Source organism: Palaemon carinicauda, chromosome 26 (assembly GCF_036898095.1).
Source record: "Palaemon carinicauda isolate YSFRI2023 chromosome 26, ASM3689809v2, whole genome shotgun sequence".
Lineage (NCBI taxonomy): Eukaryota > Metazoa > Arthropoda > Malacostraca > Decapoda > Palaemonidae > Palaemon > Palaemon carinicauda.
The window spans coordinates 5,484,359-5,500,369 of NC_090750.1; the positions used below are offsets into that span (position 1 = coordinate 5,484,359).

Here is a 16,011-nt window from a genome sequence, read left to right on the forward strand (position 1 = left end):
TTTCGATCTCTCCAGCTTCCTCGCTTTCAGATTTTTTCCCCTGACCCCCTGTGCCATTATTGACAGTTGAGATTTTCGCAGAAACATTACTACCACTGGTGTAATGTTCTACTCCAAACTCACTCACATGTGGGGAAATGACGTCTTCGTTATAACTACCTTCAGTTTGGGCTGTCTTTTTCACATGGCAATAGTTATCCGTAGCAATTAAACCCTTGTCTTGATACCCAGAAGAAAGGGTCTTAGTTTCTTCATCTGCATGGCCATAATTCCTGTCTTTACACTCACTTTTATTTGAGACTAACCCTTTGTATCTGCATACGGGGGCACCAATTTGCTTCTTGTTATCTTCTTGAATGAGTTCTCCTTTATGAGTATATCCTCCCTCTAGAAAATGAATACCTCCCGTTTCGCATCTCCATTCGGTTCTTTCTATATCCAGCTGTATCTTCTTACTTTCTAATAAAAGGATTGTGTCACACACATAGTCATTCGTTGATAATTTATCATCACCTCCACAATCATCTTTATCTGCTTCACTGGCAACTACAATTACCCCTCCAGATAAAGTTTTATTAACTCTTGGTGAAGAGATAGATTTACTTCCATATACTGTGCTACCAGTCTCTCCTGATACAAGACTACCAAATTGTCCAGATGTTGTGCTGCCAACCCCTCCTAAAGCAGTGCTGATATCCCTTTCAGATGCAGTTCTAATAATTTCTGTCAGAGAGTTACCAACTTCTGGTGAAGGGTTACTGAATCTGACATTCCCAGGATCACCATGTTCCTTTCCTGTGCTACTTTTATAAACACCATTATCAAAACTTTCGTGGAATAGATGAAGTTTATTTTTGAAATATTTTAGAAGAGAATTTTCATGTAATCCCTCTTCTTCAAGGTCTGTGTATGTCAATTCAGACTTCGCTACTGAAGGTAAGACCTCTGATGGCTTTTCAAATGCATCACAAATATCAATGATACCAGTTTTATTTAGACATTCGCCATCGATTGTCTGCTTGCTATATGTTTCATATGCTGCCCCATAGTGATCTCCTTTTGTCATTTTATTGGCAAAATTAATTTCCCGACACCAAGGAAGTTTCTTTCTAAAATGGATTAAGCGTTCACTATTTTTTCCCCAAAATGCAGCCCGTCCGTTAAGAGTAGTGCATAGTCATCACCTACTTGTGTTGTTATGTATTTCCTAGGCTGTATCCTATTCTCCTTTTTATCTCGTCCAATAGGTTTCCGACTCAGGTTTTCTGGAGATTTTTCACTCCCCGGTGTCTTATCTAACTGTGGAGAGAGAGGGACTTCTCCTTTAGCAACATGTTGTGCATGCTTGGAAAGACATACAAGCTCTTTTGAGACACCACATTTCAGATACTCTATGTAAGGGAAAGAGCATCGACCATTGAAGCCTATTTCTTCAGTAGTTAAATCAATCAGATTCTCATTAGAGGCCTCCAATATTCTAGAATTTAAAGAATTTGCTTTCATTTGTTCATCTTGCATGGCAGAAGCGTTGCGATTTCTCTTCTCCATATCCCATTGTCTGACATAAATCGGAGATTTATCTAGCAAACAGTACCCTGTGTCACCAGTGGTTACCCAATTATTCTTTATTTCTGAAGATATTTCCTTCCACTGTGAGGTTTCCAACAGGTATTCTAGATTCCTCGCTACCACTACTTCATCCTAAAAGGATTAAAAAGCCTCGTGGTTAAGATATCGTAGAACATTCCTTTTTGCAATTATGAGAATTTCAAGCCAAAATTTAATTTTTATATCCAAATTGCCGAGCAGCAATGAAACTAATGTTCATCAGAGGAAAATGGTCAAGTTCATTAAATATATTTTTTTTTTCATTTATTTTTTTTTTTTTACCAAAAGAATTTTGTAGGATACTCGCCCTTCATTAAACTTACTCACACGCACACTTTTCTTGCAGTCTTCATTCACCCTCTCCTACTTCAATAAAATGTATATATAACAAAATAAAATCTAACATCTATATTACATATAATCAAGAAAATTATGAATGATTCAAAGAACAATGAGTAATGATAGTCCCATCAATAAGAAAAAAGACCTTTACCTTCGATGAAAGAGTAGTGAATCCATGAGTCTTTGATTTTATGGGGCTATTATCTGAAGAAAGGCAATCCCTAAGAACAGCCAAGGCTGTGAACGTAGATTTTTGTAGCTGGAAAGAGATAATTTGGTTTAATTCTTCAATATATAAAGACCTCTGAAGATACAACTGCATTTTCTATTGTTTTATAAAAATTCAATACTATGGCACGTGTGTTTCAACTGAGCTTGACATCTCTACAACAAAAGCTTTAACTATAACTAGTGGTTTATTATTCATGATCTGTAATTCATTAAAAAGATATTATATTAAACATTTTTATAACACATCACAGACACAGCTTACCACCTCTGAGTATGACATTTCTTCACTTAGAAGTGTAATGTTTGGGTTGTGCCATTCCAAAATTCTACTCTGGCAGATCTGGGCTCGATGACGAGCTAAAAGAACCTTTTCTAATGTCTGAGCTTCCAACAGTTGCCTTTGTGACTCAAGAAGTGTCAGCAAATTAGAAAGCCCGTCAGTAAGACAACTCTTGATGGTCTCTGTCTGTCTCTCGATATCTATCTTGGCCTTTTTGTGCTTTGATAATAGTCTCTGTAGCTCCTTTTTAAGTGCTCCACTGTGTTCTCTCATGCCCCTAAGAACCAACTGCTTCACACAGTATTTCTCAAAGTGGTTATCAAACAGCTTGATAGTCTTTTTGATGCAAAGGTCTCCCTCTAATTTTAGTTCCCCAAGAGCTTCACCAAAGGTTCTAATTTCACACTGAGATGATGGGTGATCAATCAAAATGCAGTCATCACATATCCATTCTTTGCAACTTTTACACCAAAATGTGCAGTGCATATCATGGTTCTCACATCTTTCAGCAGGGGTAAGTAATTCCTTAAAAGATTGAGCATTTTCAATTTTGTAATCAGGAAGAATTTTTTGGGATTTTTTTTTCTGAATGTTAGAATGATTCGGTATATCCTTACAAAGTGCTGGTAAAGTCTTCAGATCTGTATCTTTCTCATCCCGTGAATAACTCTCGGCTTTAATAATTTCCAACAGGGTATAGTTGACAAGTATTGAATTTACATTTCTCGAATGGTGTTGGCAAATGCACGTTCGGCATTTGCAGTTACCTCCTTTGAAAAATTCACAAGCACATGGGGTACAGAAGGTATGACCACAGGGAAGGACTAGAGGTTTCTTGTCCTCGTCTCCCATGCACCCTCCACAGAACTCGCAAGAGAATAAAGGATTCATGCTGTAAGAAATAGGGATCGTTATATTAATAACAATAAAAGAGTTTGATATAAAGGAGCACACAGTGACATTAATAACAATAAACATACCAAAAACATTAACAACATTAACAACATTATCAATAATAATAATAATAATAATAATAATAATAATAATAATGATAATAATAATAATAATAATAATGATAATAATTTACTGAAAATTATAGCAGCCAAAGTGACAACTAATTAACATATCCCTAGAATAAAAATTATGTATTTTTCTGTATAACTCCAATCACACCAGACACTTTTCAATATTCATAATTTGCAGATAAGAGGTGAATAATCATTAATGTAAATTCTTTACTTTAATGAAGAGAATTTCACAAGTTTAAAAAGCAATGGCAATTTTCTCAACATTATAAACCTGAGACATTTAATAGGAGTATAACTTCAGCGAAACTGGAACTGCCATTTAAAGTTTTAAAGCGAATCGTAGTAGTAGTTGGCTCGTGGCAGGTTTACCTCCCCCACATACCTAATAGTGGAAAAACACAAATAATTTTTAAAACCTTCAACCTATAAGAGACTTTAATTAGGGCACTCATCCTGAAAAGGAGGGAATCCCTAAAACCAATACAGCAGGTTTACTAACCCTGGGAATATCAATGCCTGTGGTCTGGTAGAAGAGTAAAAGTGATGACTCCCATCAAACTCCTCATAACCTGAGCATGAAGATGTCAATAGTATTAGGCCTGATCCCTGCCACAAGACTCGTTATCGGTCGTTGAAGAGCCTATATTCCTAAAGTATACTGTATATTAATGAATGGTAATTATGAGAAATAGAGAAAAATAGGTTGCCTACATTTCATCCACCCTATTCTTCATCTGGGAAGATGGGAGAGTTACTTCAATAAACAGAAACTTTTCTTATAAAGAAAAGTTACTTGGGAGTGAAGCTCGACTGCATCTAGCGTCTGGTCAAATATCTAGCTGAGACACTCCTCCATCCCAAAGAGGGGAAAAGGTAGAGGAAAAGGTCGTCTACTTCTTGATTTATGTTGCTCTCTCAATCTTAACCAAGAAGGTACTTTCCCTTGAAGGAGCTAGGTTTACCATTCAACTTGTTGAGTTATCTGGGGACCGGTCGGTGGCAGACAGCATAGGTTGTCTGTTGTACTAAATAAAACTCGTACCTTCAACCCTAGTGCCACTGACAGGTTCTTCCTGGAAGTTAGGGTAGCTGTGATATCCTTGACTTCACGTGCTCATCACGGGATAGTAATTACGCAATGTCAATGGATCAGCACGACTGAAGTATAAAGAATCAAAAGAAGCAATGTTCTTGGATATATTTATCTCTACCCTTTAGACGTAGAAAATTCTTCGGTGCTCTACAAGTGAGCTTGAGATCTCTAAGAAGCATCTCCTTGTCCTAACAGGACAGAGGATACAAAAACTTTCCACCACACATGCATTATATTATAGTTGTACCAGGCTGGAAGATGGTTCTTGGACACAAACTCCAGAACAGGGGAAAGGAAGGCCTTCCTCGGTTAAAAATGAATCGTGATATATGAAATATCATGTAGTAAGCTCATGGTAAATGGTGAGGGCGAGGCTTGTAAGTAGTCTAGGGGAAAAATTCTATCTCACACCCGATCAAGGATCCAGGAGGGTCCGATTGAGAGACCTGAGGACTTACGTTACATCCTAAGGAGCTTCAGTTCCTGAAGAGGGAAGATAATTCAAATCTGCTCCTGATTCCACCAGTATTTCTACCAGTACTTTGGAAGAATAATATTAATCAATCTGGATGCCACCCGGTGTTTAGCCTTTGGGAGCTGTCAAGTTAACCTTAAACTAAAATCATCTAGAGATTGTTACATAATTGGCAAAGCAGGTGAGCGGGTGCAAATGCTAAGGTATCTAGTAAAGCTGGATGGTTGGAAAGTGACCCAAATGCTGCAGACTTCCTAGAAATGGAAGAGCTGCTACTGGAATATTTGATAGACCTGAAGTTCTGGATCCACCAGAAGGCGAACAGTTCCTTTAATGAAGATAACCAAATTGTATGTACCCCTTTTGCTACATATGAAAGTGAAAAATCTCTGATCCTATTTCATACCCTGGTGATTGAACATATCTGCTAAAACCTTTCCATAGCTAGAATGGATCTTTTGTTCAGCTCTATCACATTACTGGCTGGCAAGGTGTGTATCTGCTTGCCCAGTCACAGAGGGTCTATGCAACTGACCTTAAATAGTTCCCTTTGGTTTGTAGACTCATCACAAAGGTGAGTTTTTGTTCTTCAACACTACCGGGTAACAAGTTAAAACCTGCTGGGAAAATAGCAAAAAGCATTATTGGAACTTCCATTAGGTTGAATAGCGGGTATTTTACTTCCGATAATAACTTCCCTAATTTTTTCATCTATGCCTACTTTACACGTGCCTCATTTGCCTTGTATTCATTAGAGAATGGCAGGATTCCTGGAGGCTGGGTCAGAGGGAAACTCCCCTGGAGAAACATTTGTCAATCTTTCACCAAATCTTGTCCCCCCGTGTTTCCTGCTCCAATGAAACCAATATGAAGGGAATACTGCTTGCTGATTACCAGTGATGCTTCCAATGATGTAAAGATATTGGATCAATCACTGGTGTTGAAGCCCATGTAGAACGAGATCCCAGTGACGCGAGAGGTTTCAGAGGAGGTTTTACCGTTCACTCGGAAGTTCTTGAATATGCAGGAGTAAATGCACTACTTCCCTATATATTCTGAAATGAGTGTTCAATGTATTATTAGCATAATCCAGTCATCTACTTCTTCATGACCATGCTACTTGAATATCAACTCTACACTATCATTAGGCCTTGACAAAAGGAGGTCATTGGTTTCGGTCCTGGAGTATTGTTTCCTTAAGAGGTGCAGAACAAGCCAATTATGAAGAGAACTATAAGAGAGGAGTTTAAATAGAGTTAGCCTGAATGGATGCGATAATAGGCAATTTGAAGCTTTAGTTTTGAAGAATAAAGGACAAGGAGGAGATAATTCTCCTAGATCGAATGATGGATATCTAGAAAGATGTATTCTTAAAGTTCATTGTGAATGAGAATAATTTCCTGATGGCAGATCTCATAGTACTTGCTAGTATACCATAAAGTGCTTTCCTTATTCCTTTGAGCGAGAAGCAGGTTTGTTCACTGGACTTCACTTAACTTATTGACTGGAAGAGTTGAATGTAAAGACCTGGAGAACTCTCTGGAAGGCTTCAAATGAATTCCTCGTCATCTTGTTCCTTTCTTATTCCAAGGGTCACTGGTAAGTTGGCTGCAGTGTCAGAAAAGTCTTCGTTTTCTTGTATCGGAAATTTCAGCTTCTTGGTTGAGGCAAAGTATATGAATGCAACCAACTAAAGGTAAAACAAGAAGCTACCAGGGGGATCATGGCAGAAGAGTCTGTGACCGAGAACAAAGAGCCCCAGTATGTGAATCTTACATCAGGTCCCTGATGCTAGCAGTGCCATTACTGAATTAATGGATGATGATAATCGAGTCACTGAAGCATCTTGGGGGCTGGGGATCCAGAGGGGCGATGACAGCTGCCAATTTCGAAAACCCTTCCCAGGGGTTGACTTTCATACAGTAATCATCCAATGAAACTACACAAAAGGATCAATCGACGTCTAAGGAAACCTTGCCCTATCGGTTATCCTGTGCTTCGTCTACCTCCTTTAATTGGGTAGGTCTTTCCCTCATTAGGAAAGTATTGGCATGTATTCCCTCTCACTCTTCCTAAGGAAGAGAAGTCTAACGATCAGAAATTGAAAAAAAAGGTGGCATCCTTTATGCATACTGGTAGTGTATTTTATTCTTCTATAAACCGAGCTCAGTAGCAGGTGCATAAGACCCTGTGTCGTTGTAGTAGTAATAGGATTTCTTATGAAAATATAAATTAAGTCTTACCTTCTATTTGTCTATTTTCAGCAAACTGTCATTTTTTAGGAGTGTTAAGCTGATCCCTTGATGTGGATGACTTCATATTCATTTCCATGTTGTTTTTGTGACACCAGATCTGATTGTTTGGGACCTGTGGTGTTTCCTTGTGTTCGAGAAGCTGATGACCTAAAAAATGATATGCCCTTGTTATAATCATTATGAAAAACAGCAATAAGAAGGAAAAGGAAGAGTTTGATGACAGTGAATGTCAGGTTAATGAATCTTTGTCATTAATTAAAAGTAGTCACCACTAAGATTTGAATGGTAGATTTTGATGAAAGTAACAGTAAAATAAAGAAGAACTTATAAAAAATTCTGAGTAAAGGTGGCAATAAGAAAGGACAACAATCATCTGATGACAGCTGTATAGTGAATGTACTGATATAAGAGTAAAAAATCCATGAGACAAATTGAATATGGTACATAACAATAGTGTTAAGGTCAATTTAAAGTACTATTGAAGATAAAACTGTGGGTCATTACAATTAACCCTGGATAGGTACGGTGGGTCGTTTGCGACCCCGAGCGTCAAAAAAAAACAGGTTTTTCTCACGTGACTCACCCCTGTGACTGAATTTGTGGGTGATCGACCTGCAGGAGGTGTCTCCCCTACACGCTCTAGTAGTGTCCAGATGTGCATTGCTGTAGCTGTACTCCTTCCCCGATTTCTGAGACGCGTCGGGGTCGTTCGCGTCCGAGTTTACCCTTCTGAGGTAGTTTGCATAATTATCAAAGTTATTATGTATTATGAAATTGTCGTAGAATGGTGCAACTTGTATAGGTTATCAGTTGTGGAAAGTCTTGGTGGATTGTTTGGCTACCATGTGCATGTTTTTTTTTTTAGTTAAAATGTCGTTCATCACCACGAGGACCATTTTACCGCGAGTGCCCCTTTTTAATTTTTTTTCATTTTTTTGCCAAGTCATTTTTCCGTAAGATATTGCCAAATAGTGTCGTAAAACTTTTGCTTGTTTAGTGTTGGAAAGTGTGTCTAGATGATCTGGCTACCCATGCATGACTTTGTTTTTGTCAGATACGACGTAGTTATTGGTATATTGGGTATTTAACTGCGGTTACCAATTTCTGTTTTTTTTTCAATATTTGTAAAAATTACTACGTAGTAAGGAATTGCCGTATATTATTCATTTTTTTTTTATGTTTATGTGTTAGAAAGTGTGCCTTGATGGTTGGGCTAACACGTGCATGTCTTTTTTTTTATCTGAGATGTCGTATATTAGAATGTCGGGCATTTTACCGCGAGTGTCCCTTTTTAATTTTTTTTAATTTTTTTGCCAAGTCATTTTTCCGTAAGATATTGCGAAATAGTGTCGTAAAACTTTTGCTTTTTTAATGTTGGAAAGTGTGTCTAGATGATCTGGCTACCCATGCGTGATTTTTTTTTTGTCAGATACGACGTAGTTATTGGTATATTGGGTATTTAACTGCGGTTGCCAATTTCTGTTTTTTTTTCAATATTTGTAAAAATTTACTACGTAGTAAGGAATTGCCGTATATTATTGATTTTTTTTTCATGTTTATGTGTTAGAAAGTGTGCCTTGATGGTTGGGCTAACACGTGCATGTCTTTTTTTTTTTATCTGAGATGCCGTATATTAGAATGTTGGGCATTTTTCCGCGAGTGCCCCTTTTTATTTGTTTTGCATTTTTTTGCTTAGTCATGTTACCGTAAGGAATTGGCAAGTAGTGTCGCAAAACTTATATTTTTATAGTGTTGGAAAGTGTTTCTAGATGATCTGGCTACCCATGCCTATTTTTTTTTTTAGCCAGATATGGCGTATATATAAGTATGTGTTCGATTTTCCTGTGATTGCCATTTTTTCGTTTTTTCCCATTTCTTTCAAAATTACTACGTACTAAGGAACTATCACAGAGTAATATTTCATTTATATGTTTATTTGTCGGAAAATATGCCTTGATGGTTTGCCTAGCACGTGGCTGAAATTTTTTTTTTCTGAAATGCCGTATATTAGAATGGCCATTTTTCCACGAGTGCCCCTTTTTATTTGTTTTGCATTTTTTTGCTTAGTCATGTTACCGTAAGGAATTGGCAAGTAGTGTCGCAAAACTTATATTTTTATAGTGTTGGAAAGTGTTTCTAGATGATCTGGCTACCCATGCCTATCTTTTTTTTAGCCAGATATGGCGTATATATAGGTATGTGTTCGATTTTCCGGTGATTGCCATTTTTTCGTTTTTTCCCAATTCTTTCAAAATTACTATGTACTAAGGAACTATCACAGAGTAATGATTCCTCTAGATGTTTATTTGTCGGAAAATTTTGTTCACTTTTTTTTTGATTGAATATCATCAAATTTTTTTAGCTAAAATATTGTTTTACATTTTTTTTTTTCGATTTTATTTGCCTTCAAAAAAAATTTTTTGGGTCAGAATTTTAATTTTATAGTCGTAAAATAATCGACAATTATCCAGCAACCCACCATACAATTTTTATGCATATCCAATAATAATTAGATTAGTAAATAACACCTTGAAATTGACATACCCTTCCTACATTTCAAGTGGCAGATTAGGGAGTCTGAGTCAGTGTGGTTGGCGGCCATTTTGTGGACATATCCGAAGCGTAAGCTGCCCTATCTATATATATTCTTGTTCCCTATAGGATTTGTGATATTTTGGTATATTTTTACCTGCATAAATATCATATTATATATTAAATATATTTATTTTTTTACGAAATTTCCAAGTACTCAAAAAATTACCTTTAGATATGGCCCCTGATATAAATGTAATTTACAAAATAATGAAGATTTTTTTACATATTTCTATTTTAGGATAACATATGTTGATTCCCTAAAAAAATTAGCCACTTCCTATTTCATTTGGGTACCCAAAAAAATTCATGAAATTTGGACAATTTATTTTGGCCAAAAAAAGTTACCCTTTTTTTCTCATTTCAGATCTTCACCTCCATGGGTCTGACTTCATCCAAAATACATCAAGATGTGTCCTAAACATTCAAGAATCAATTCCTAAAAGGATTTGTGTATATATGTATAAACTTTTTTTTTATGAATTTTTATGTCAGGTCTTTTTTTTTCTACTTAATTTTTTAAAATATTTATAATAAATAGTTTTTCTGCAGATGAGTAGTATTTATCTTTAAAGTTGTTTTAAGCATTCATTGAAGTTTTTTTGGCAAAAGAAAAAAGGAGGTTACTGCAAAAACTGATTTTTCAAGAATTTTTTTTGCCGTCGGGGTCGTTCGCGTCCGAGTATACCCTTATAGGGGTGTCCGAGGACCGTACCTATCCAGGGTTAAATGAATGCAATTGTGTGTGTGCGTTTGTGTGTATGTGTGTTTAGGTATTAAAATAAAATGTACATGTGTTTTGATTCTGGTCCATAATACACCAAATCCCGCTAATTGGTGCCTCAAAAAAGGCCTAGCTCAAAATGATATTATCCTTTGTAGTATTACTATCAGAAGCTTCTATGTCATTTGGACCAGAAAGGATATAGTGAGGTAAGATTTGGCTGAAAGTGTGAAGGAAATAATGCAGAATGGAAGAATTCAAGACTTTGAGAGAAGAACTGGGGATTGAAGAATGAGAGAATTTAAGTTTGAAGGATGTTTGAGGATGCTGGTGAAAGGAATAGAAGAGGGTGAAAGGCATCCTAAAATCACGTAAGGAGAAAACTGATATCAAATAAATGAGATGGGATGAGAAAGGAGATAGGCTGAGTAAACCAGAGACTGGAGAGGGGTATAAGGGAGTTCACAAGTTTTGTTTTTATTATGGATGTACCACGCAATGGAAAATAAGTTGAACAGTGGGTGAGGTGATTTGGAGTTTTTCATAGTACAAACATTCTTTTTCATGGTGAAGTATGGAGAGAACAAAAGGTTTTGGGTGTAAGAATTTGAAAGCTTTTCAAAGGGAAGTTAGCTACTTTTTAAGGGACAGTCATATGGGGAGGGTGACTGTTATATCCCAATTGTACTTTGTGGGATAATCAGAGATAATACCGATGTCCTTAAACCTTCTTTATTTGTCTTCAACCAAAGCTGCAGTAATCCTATTAATCCAATAACTATATACAGACTCGTGAGATAAGTATTTACAAAGAGGTAAATGTTAACTGCTCTTTGGTAATTGATCACCAACCCAATATAACAACATATTTATAAAACTGCTATACTTTAAACAAGCACTTTGTTATATTACTAATAACAATCAGTTATACTCTCTTGTTCTATCATAAAAAAATATAAATGTAAGGTGTATCAGTGACCAGAGCTATGTATTTGTTGTTATTATTATTTTTATTACTTGCTTAGCTATAACCATCGTTGGAAAAGCAGGATGCTATAAGCCCAGGGGCTACAACAGGGAAAGTAGCCCAGTGAGGAAAGGGAATATAAGAAGTAATCAACAACTGAAATAAAATATTTCAAGAACAGTAACAACATTAAAATAAATATTCCATATATAAACTATAAAATCTTTAAAGAAATAAGGGGAAGAGAAGTAAGATAGAATAGTCTGCCCGAGTGTACCCGCAAGCAAGAGAACTCTACCCCAAGAAAGTGGAGGACCATGGTACAGAGGCTATGGCACTAAATAAGACTAGAGAACAATAGTTTGATTTGGAAGTGTCCTCCTAGAAGAGATGCTTACCATATCTAATGAGTCTCTTCCGCCCTTACCCAGATGAAAGTAACCGCTGAACAATTGCAGTGTATTAGTTAGACCTTTGAAAGATGAATTGTTTGGTAATCTTGGTGTTGTCAGCTGTACGAGACAGAGGAGAATATGTAAAGAATAGGCCAGACCATTTGGTGTAAGTGTAGGCAAGAGGAAAAGGAACCGTAACCAGAAAGAAGGATCCGATGTTGTAATGTCTGATCAGTCAAAGGAAGATTGATCAGTTGAGAAAAGTGAAAGCTGGGGTTAAGGTATGGAAGAAAGAATGAGTTTGAAGAAAAAGAATGTGGAAAAACGAGGTTATCAAAACGTATGTATGTAAACTGGACACTTTAGCAAGAAAGAAGTTAGGGCATAAGAATACAAATGAACGTAAGGTATTGATGAATTTCCCTACAACAGTACCTACCAGTGCATGTGTGTTTCTTAACCTAAGAAGGGAGGATGAAATGAGAAGGGCAAATGAGAAATTGAAATAGAATGATGTGACAGAAATTGGGGAGAATCACCGGTATGAGAACTATGGGGACATGGGTAGTGGAGGTGGTGTGTACATGGGAAAGAAAGCAGGAAAGACAAGTGTCATAGAGTAAAAGACTCAAGAGATGCATTGGTGACTAATCCGATAAATGTCATGACAAGTTTTCTTGATGAAGACTATGGGATTGAAAGAGTGAGAGTAAGAATGAAGTGAGACAGGAGTGCAAGTCTGAATAGGGATAGACAAAAGAATAAGAGCCAGACATGAAGGTGTTTTTGACTTAATAAAATGGGTCACATGAAGAATTATCTAGGTGGTCAATAGGTGCCTGTTTGGAGAGGAAAACACTAAATGTAATAAAAATAATGGACTAGGCCACAGAGCAATGTGTGTGTGGATTTCGGAGAGTGAGTAGGATGTGTGAAAGATATGGTTTGCAAGGTCATCTTGCTAGGATGAGCCAGGTCCAAATGAGGGAACGTACGAACTGTAAAAAAAAAGGCTGGTCATGTAGCAAGTATGTGTAAGAGAAATGTACAAAAAGAAGAAGAAATGACAACTCAAAGTAAAAAAATATCGGGCAAGGAAACTGTATATGAGGTGGGCTCATAGGAATGAACCCTGCATTCTGATAAAAATGGACATTTTCAATATAAGAGGATATGCGCTCTTGCCCTCTCTAGTCTATGATATATGGAAGAAACTCCGATCCGGAATAGGCATGGCATGTACTAGACTAGACAGAAATGCAACATAGAATATATACAGAGAAATCACCCCAAAAATAACAGACATCTTCCGCAATAAAAAATAAAATTAAATATTGCATGTAAAAATTAGTACAATATAATGTAAAGTAATTTCACTCATTTGTTCTTATGACCTCTGCAACTAAAATATAGAATACCAAAAGTAAAAAAAAAAAAGATATCAATATCAATATTAAAGAACCTCATCAATAACCTCCCTCCGATTGTGGACGATACGGGCCTTTTGGGCGAGACAGGGGTAAGAATAGATATTCCTTCATCCCTCTATTTTACTTGTCCTGGTTTACAGCACAATTTCGCAACATAACTCACTACCACCGTTCGCCAATTTTTAAAATCACTACTACACTTGCACTTTTAACTATAAATCGGTGGCCACTAGCTGTTTTCCCGAGAAAATCATTCATCTCCTCGCCTTTCTCTTATAACTTTAAGTATAAGGTATTCACATCTACACATTGTCTAACACTGCCTATCCTCAAGGCTGAACTTTAATTCCGTAGCCCCTTGCCATTCAGGAACCACCCCGGCCCCAGCAACCGGGAATCATATAAATATAAGAATACTACAGCATCTGCCTGACGGATCACACCTGACCTATTTAACCTCTGTTTGTTTCAAGTTCACTGAGCAGTATGTCATACGTATTGCTACACTCTGCAAAATTACCACATCACTTTACGTATACATTAAACACCAACATAATAACACATTGTTATCATAAAGTTTAGTTAAAATATGTCAAAAGAAGAAATGAGGTCTGTTCAAACAACAACAACAACAGAGAGAGAAAAAAAATCCTACTCATCATCTCGAGGAATGTCGCATATGTAGGGGTAAGGAGGTACAGTCCGATTGACAATTTTGAAAACTAATTCTTCCGGCACAAGATGTAAGTGTGCCTGGTGATGTTCAGACATTGCGCCATTGATAATGCTTTGCTCACAAATACTTTAAACGGTGCAGTTTTGAACCGATCATCAAACTTTCAGGTGTGTTTTTCATTAGCTCTTTTCAAAGACCTTTCAGTGGTGATCATTGCTTTCCTTAAGAGATTTACTAGTAGTAAATAAAAACAGTATTGCTCAGTTGAATGATTTGGCAACTGTTGCCAGTTAATCCGGACCGTAAATGGTAACACAGGATCCTGTCTATACACTAAAAAACAGTTGTATCCCTGAGCAGAGCATTATATATATATACATATATATATATATATATATATATATATATATATATATATATATATATATATACATATATATATATATATATATATATATATGTATGTATGTAAACATATGTATATATATATATATATATATGTATATATATATATATATATATATATATATATATATATATATTTATATAAATATATATATATATATATATATATATATATATATATATATATTTATATATATATATATATATATATATATATATATATATATATATATTTATATAAATATATATATATATATATATATATATATATAAATATATATATATATATATATATATATATATATATATATATATATATATATTTATACTTTACATATATATATGTATATATATATATATATATATATATATATATATATATATATATATATATATATATCAAGTTGGAGCAAAACTTAGACTAAGAAAAAAGAAATGTTACACTCTGAGAATTATATAATCACTTGTTTCACTGGAAATTGCATTTTAAATAAATATGTAGTCTTGATAACTAATGATATAGATAACCTTTAACACTAGGGATTGAACTTTTAAAAAAATTAGATAAAGTAATGGATAAACTTACATGTTTTAGCTCACATGAAGTGACGTAAAAATAGGTATTTTTCACGTTTTTACATAAATCTTCCTAGTCAAGTTACAAAGCTTTACACTATACTAGCACTCACCACAATGCAATAAATATAATATTTCTTGCAAAGTAGTAGTAAAGTTTTAACACACTACAGACGATATACATTGGCCACAAACTCAATCACTGTTGAGGGGACACCCACGAGGAACTTGAGAGAGGAGGAGAAATTTTGACTCTTTCCAGGAGTGGCAGTTTCTCTTCTGCCATACGCATCCATAAGGGCACATACTGTATATATAAACTTAGTGGCTTCTAGATTATTCTAAATAGATTAAACTCATGGCTTGGGGGCAGGGGCCTAGCAACTACATAGTTACCAACTAGATAAAAATTCAAGAGGGCAAACCTTGCTTTCGAGGCCTCTCTCTCTCTCTCTCTCTCTCTCTCTCTCTCTCTCTCTCTCTCTCTCTCTCTCTCTCAACAGCTGCGCCCACTTACCGCTCTCGGAAATAAAGTAATATAAAAACTTAGGCTGACGTTTTCGAGAACCTTCTAAAACACGTGGTAAATATAAGAATTTTCTTACAAACATAACGCATTACTTCATTAATATATAAATAAAATATTACATAAGCTATCGTTCATACCTTATAGGGTCATATAACACTTTTGAACATTTATGAAACACTTTGTAACACAATCCAGGAAATAAAAAGTTAATTCTTAAAAAAAAATAAAAAAAAAATACTTATAATGACTTGAATGAAAAATATAGTGACATAAACGAAGAAAGTCTTTCGTAATTTGCATAAAACCACTAGAAAATACAAGAGAGGAACTTACTTCATGAGCTGGCTATTCACCTTTTAAACACACAGATGAAATATTTAATAGAATACATGAATGAATTATTTA

General features: G+C 35.5%; 1 protein-coding gene across 1 annotated transcript; it reads right to left on the bottom strand.

Annotated features, from left to right (window-relative positions):
- Positions 1-1,118: 1,118 nt before the first annotated feature.
- On the bottom strand, positions 1,119-7,459 carry LOC137620110 (uncharacterized). The gene is made up of 4 exons (XM_068350376.1): positions 7,301-7,459; positions 2,444-3,353; positions 2,102-2,209; positions 1,119-1,701 (listed from the first exon to the last, which is right to left on the bottom strand). The coding sequence occupies exons 2-4, from the start codon at positions 3,350-3,352 to the stop codon at positions 1,120-1,122; spliced, it is 1,599 nt and encodes a 532-aa protein (XP_068206477.1). The 5' UTR covers position 3,353; positions 7,301-7,459; the 3' UTR covers position 1,119.
- Positions 7,460-16,011: the final 8,552 nt, after the last annotated feature.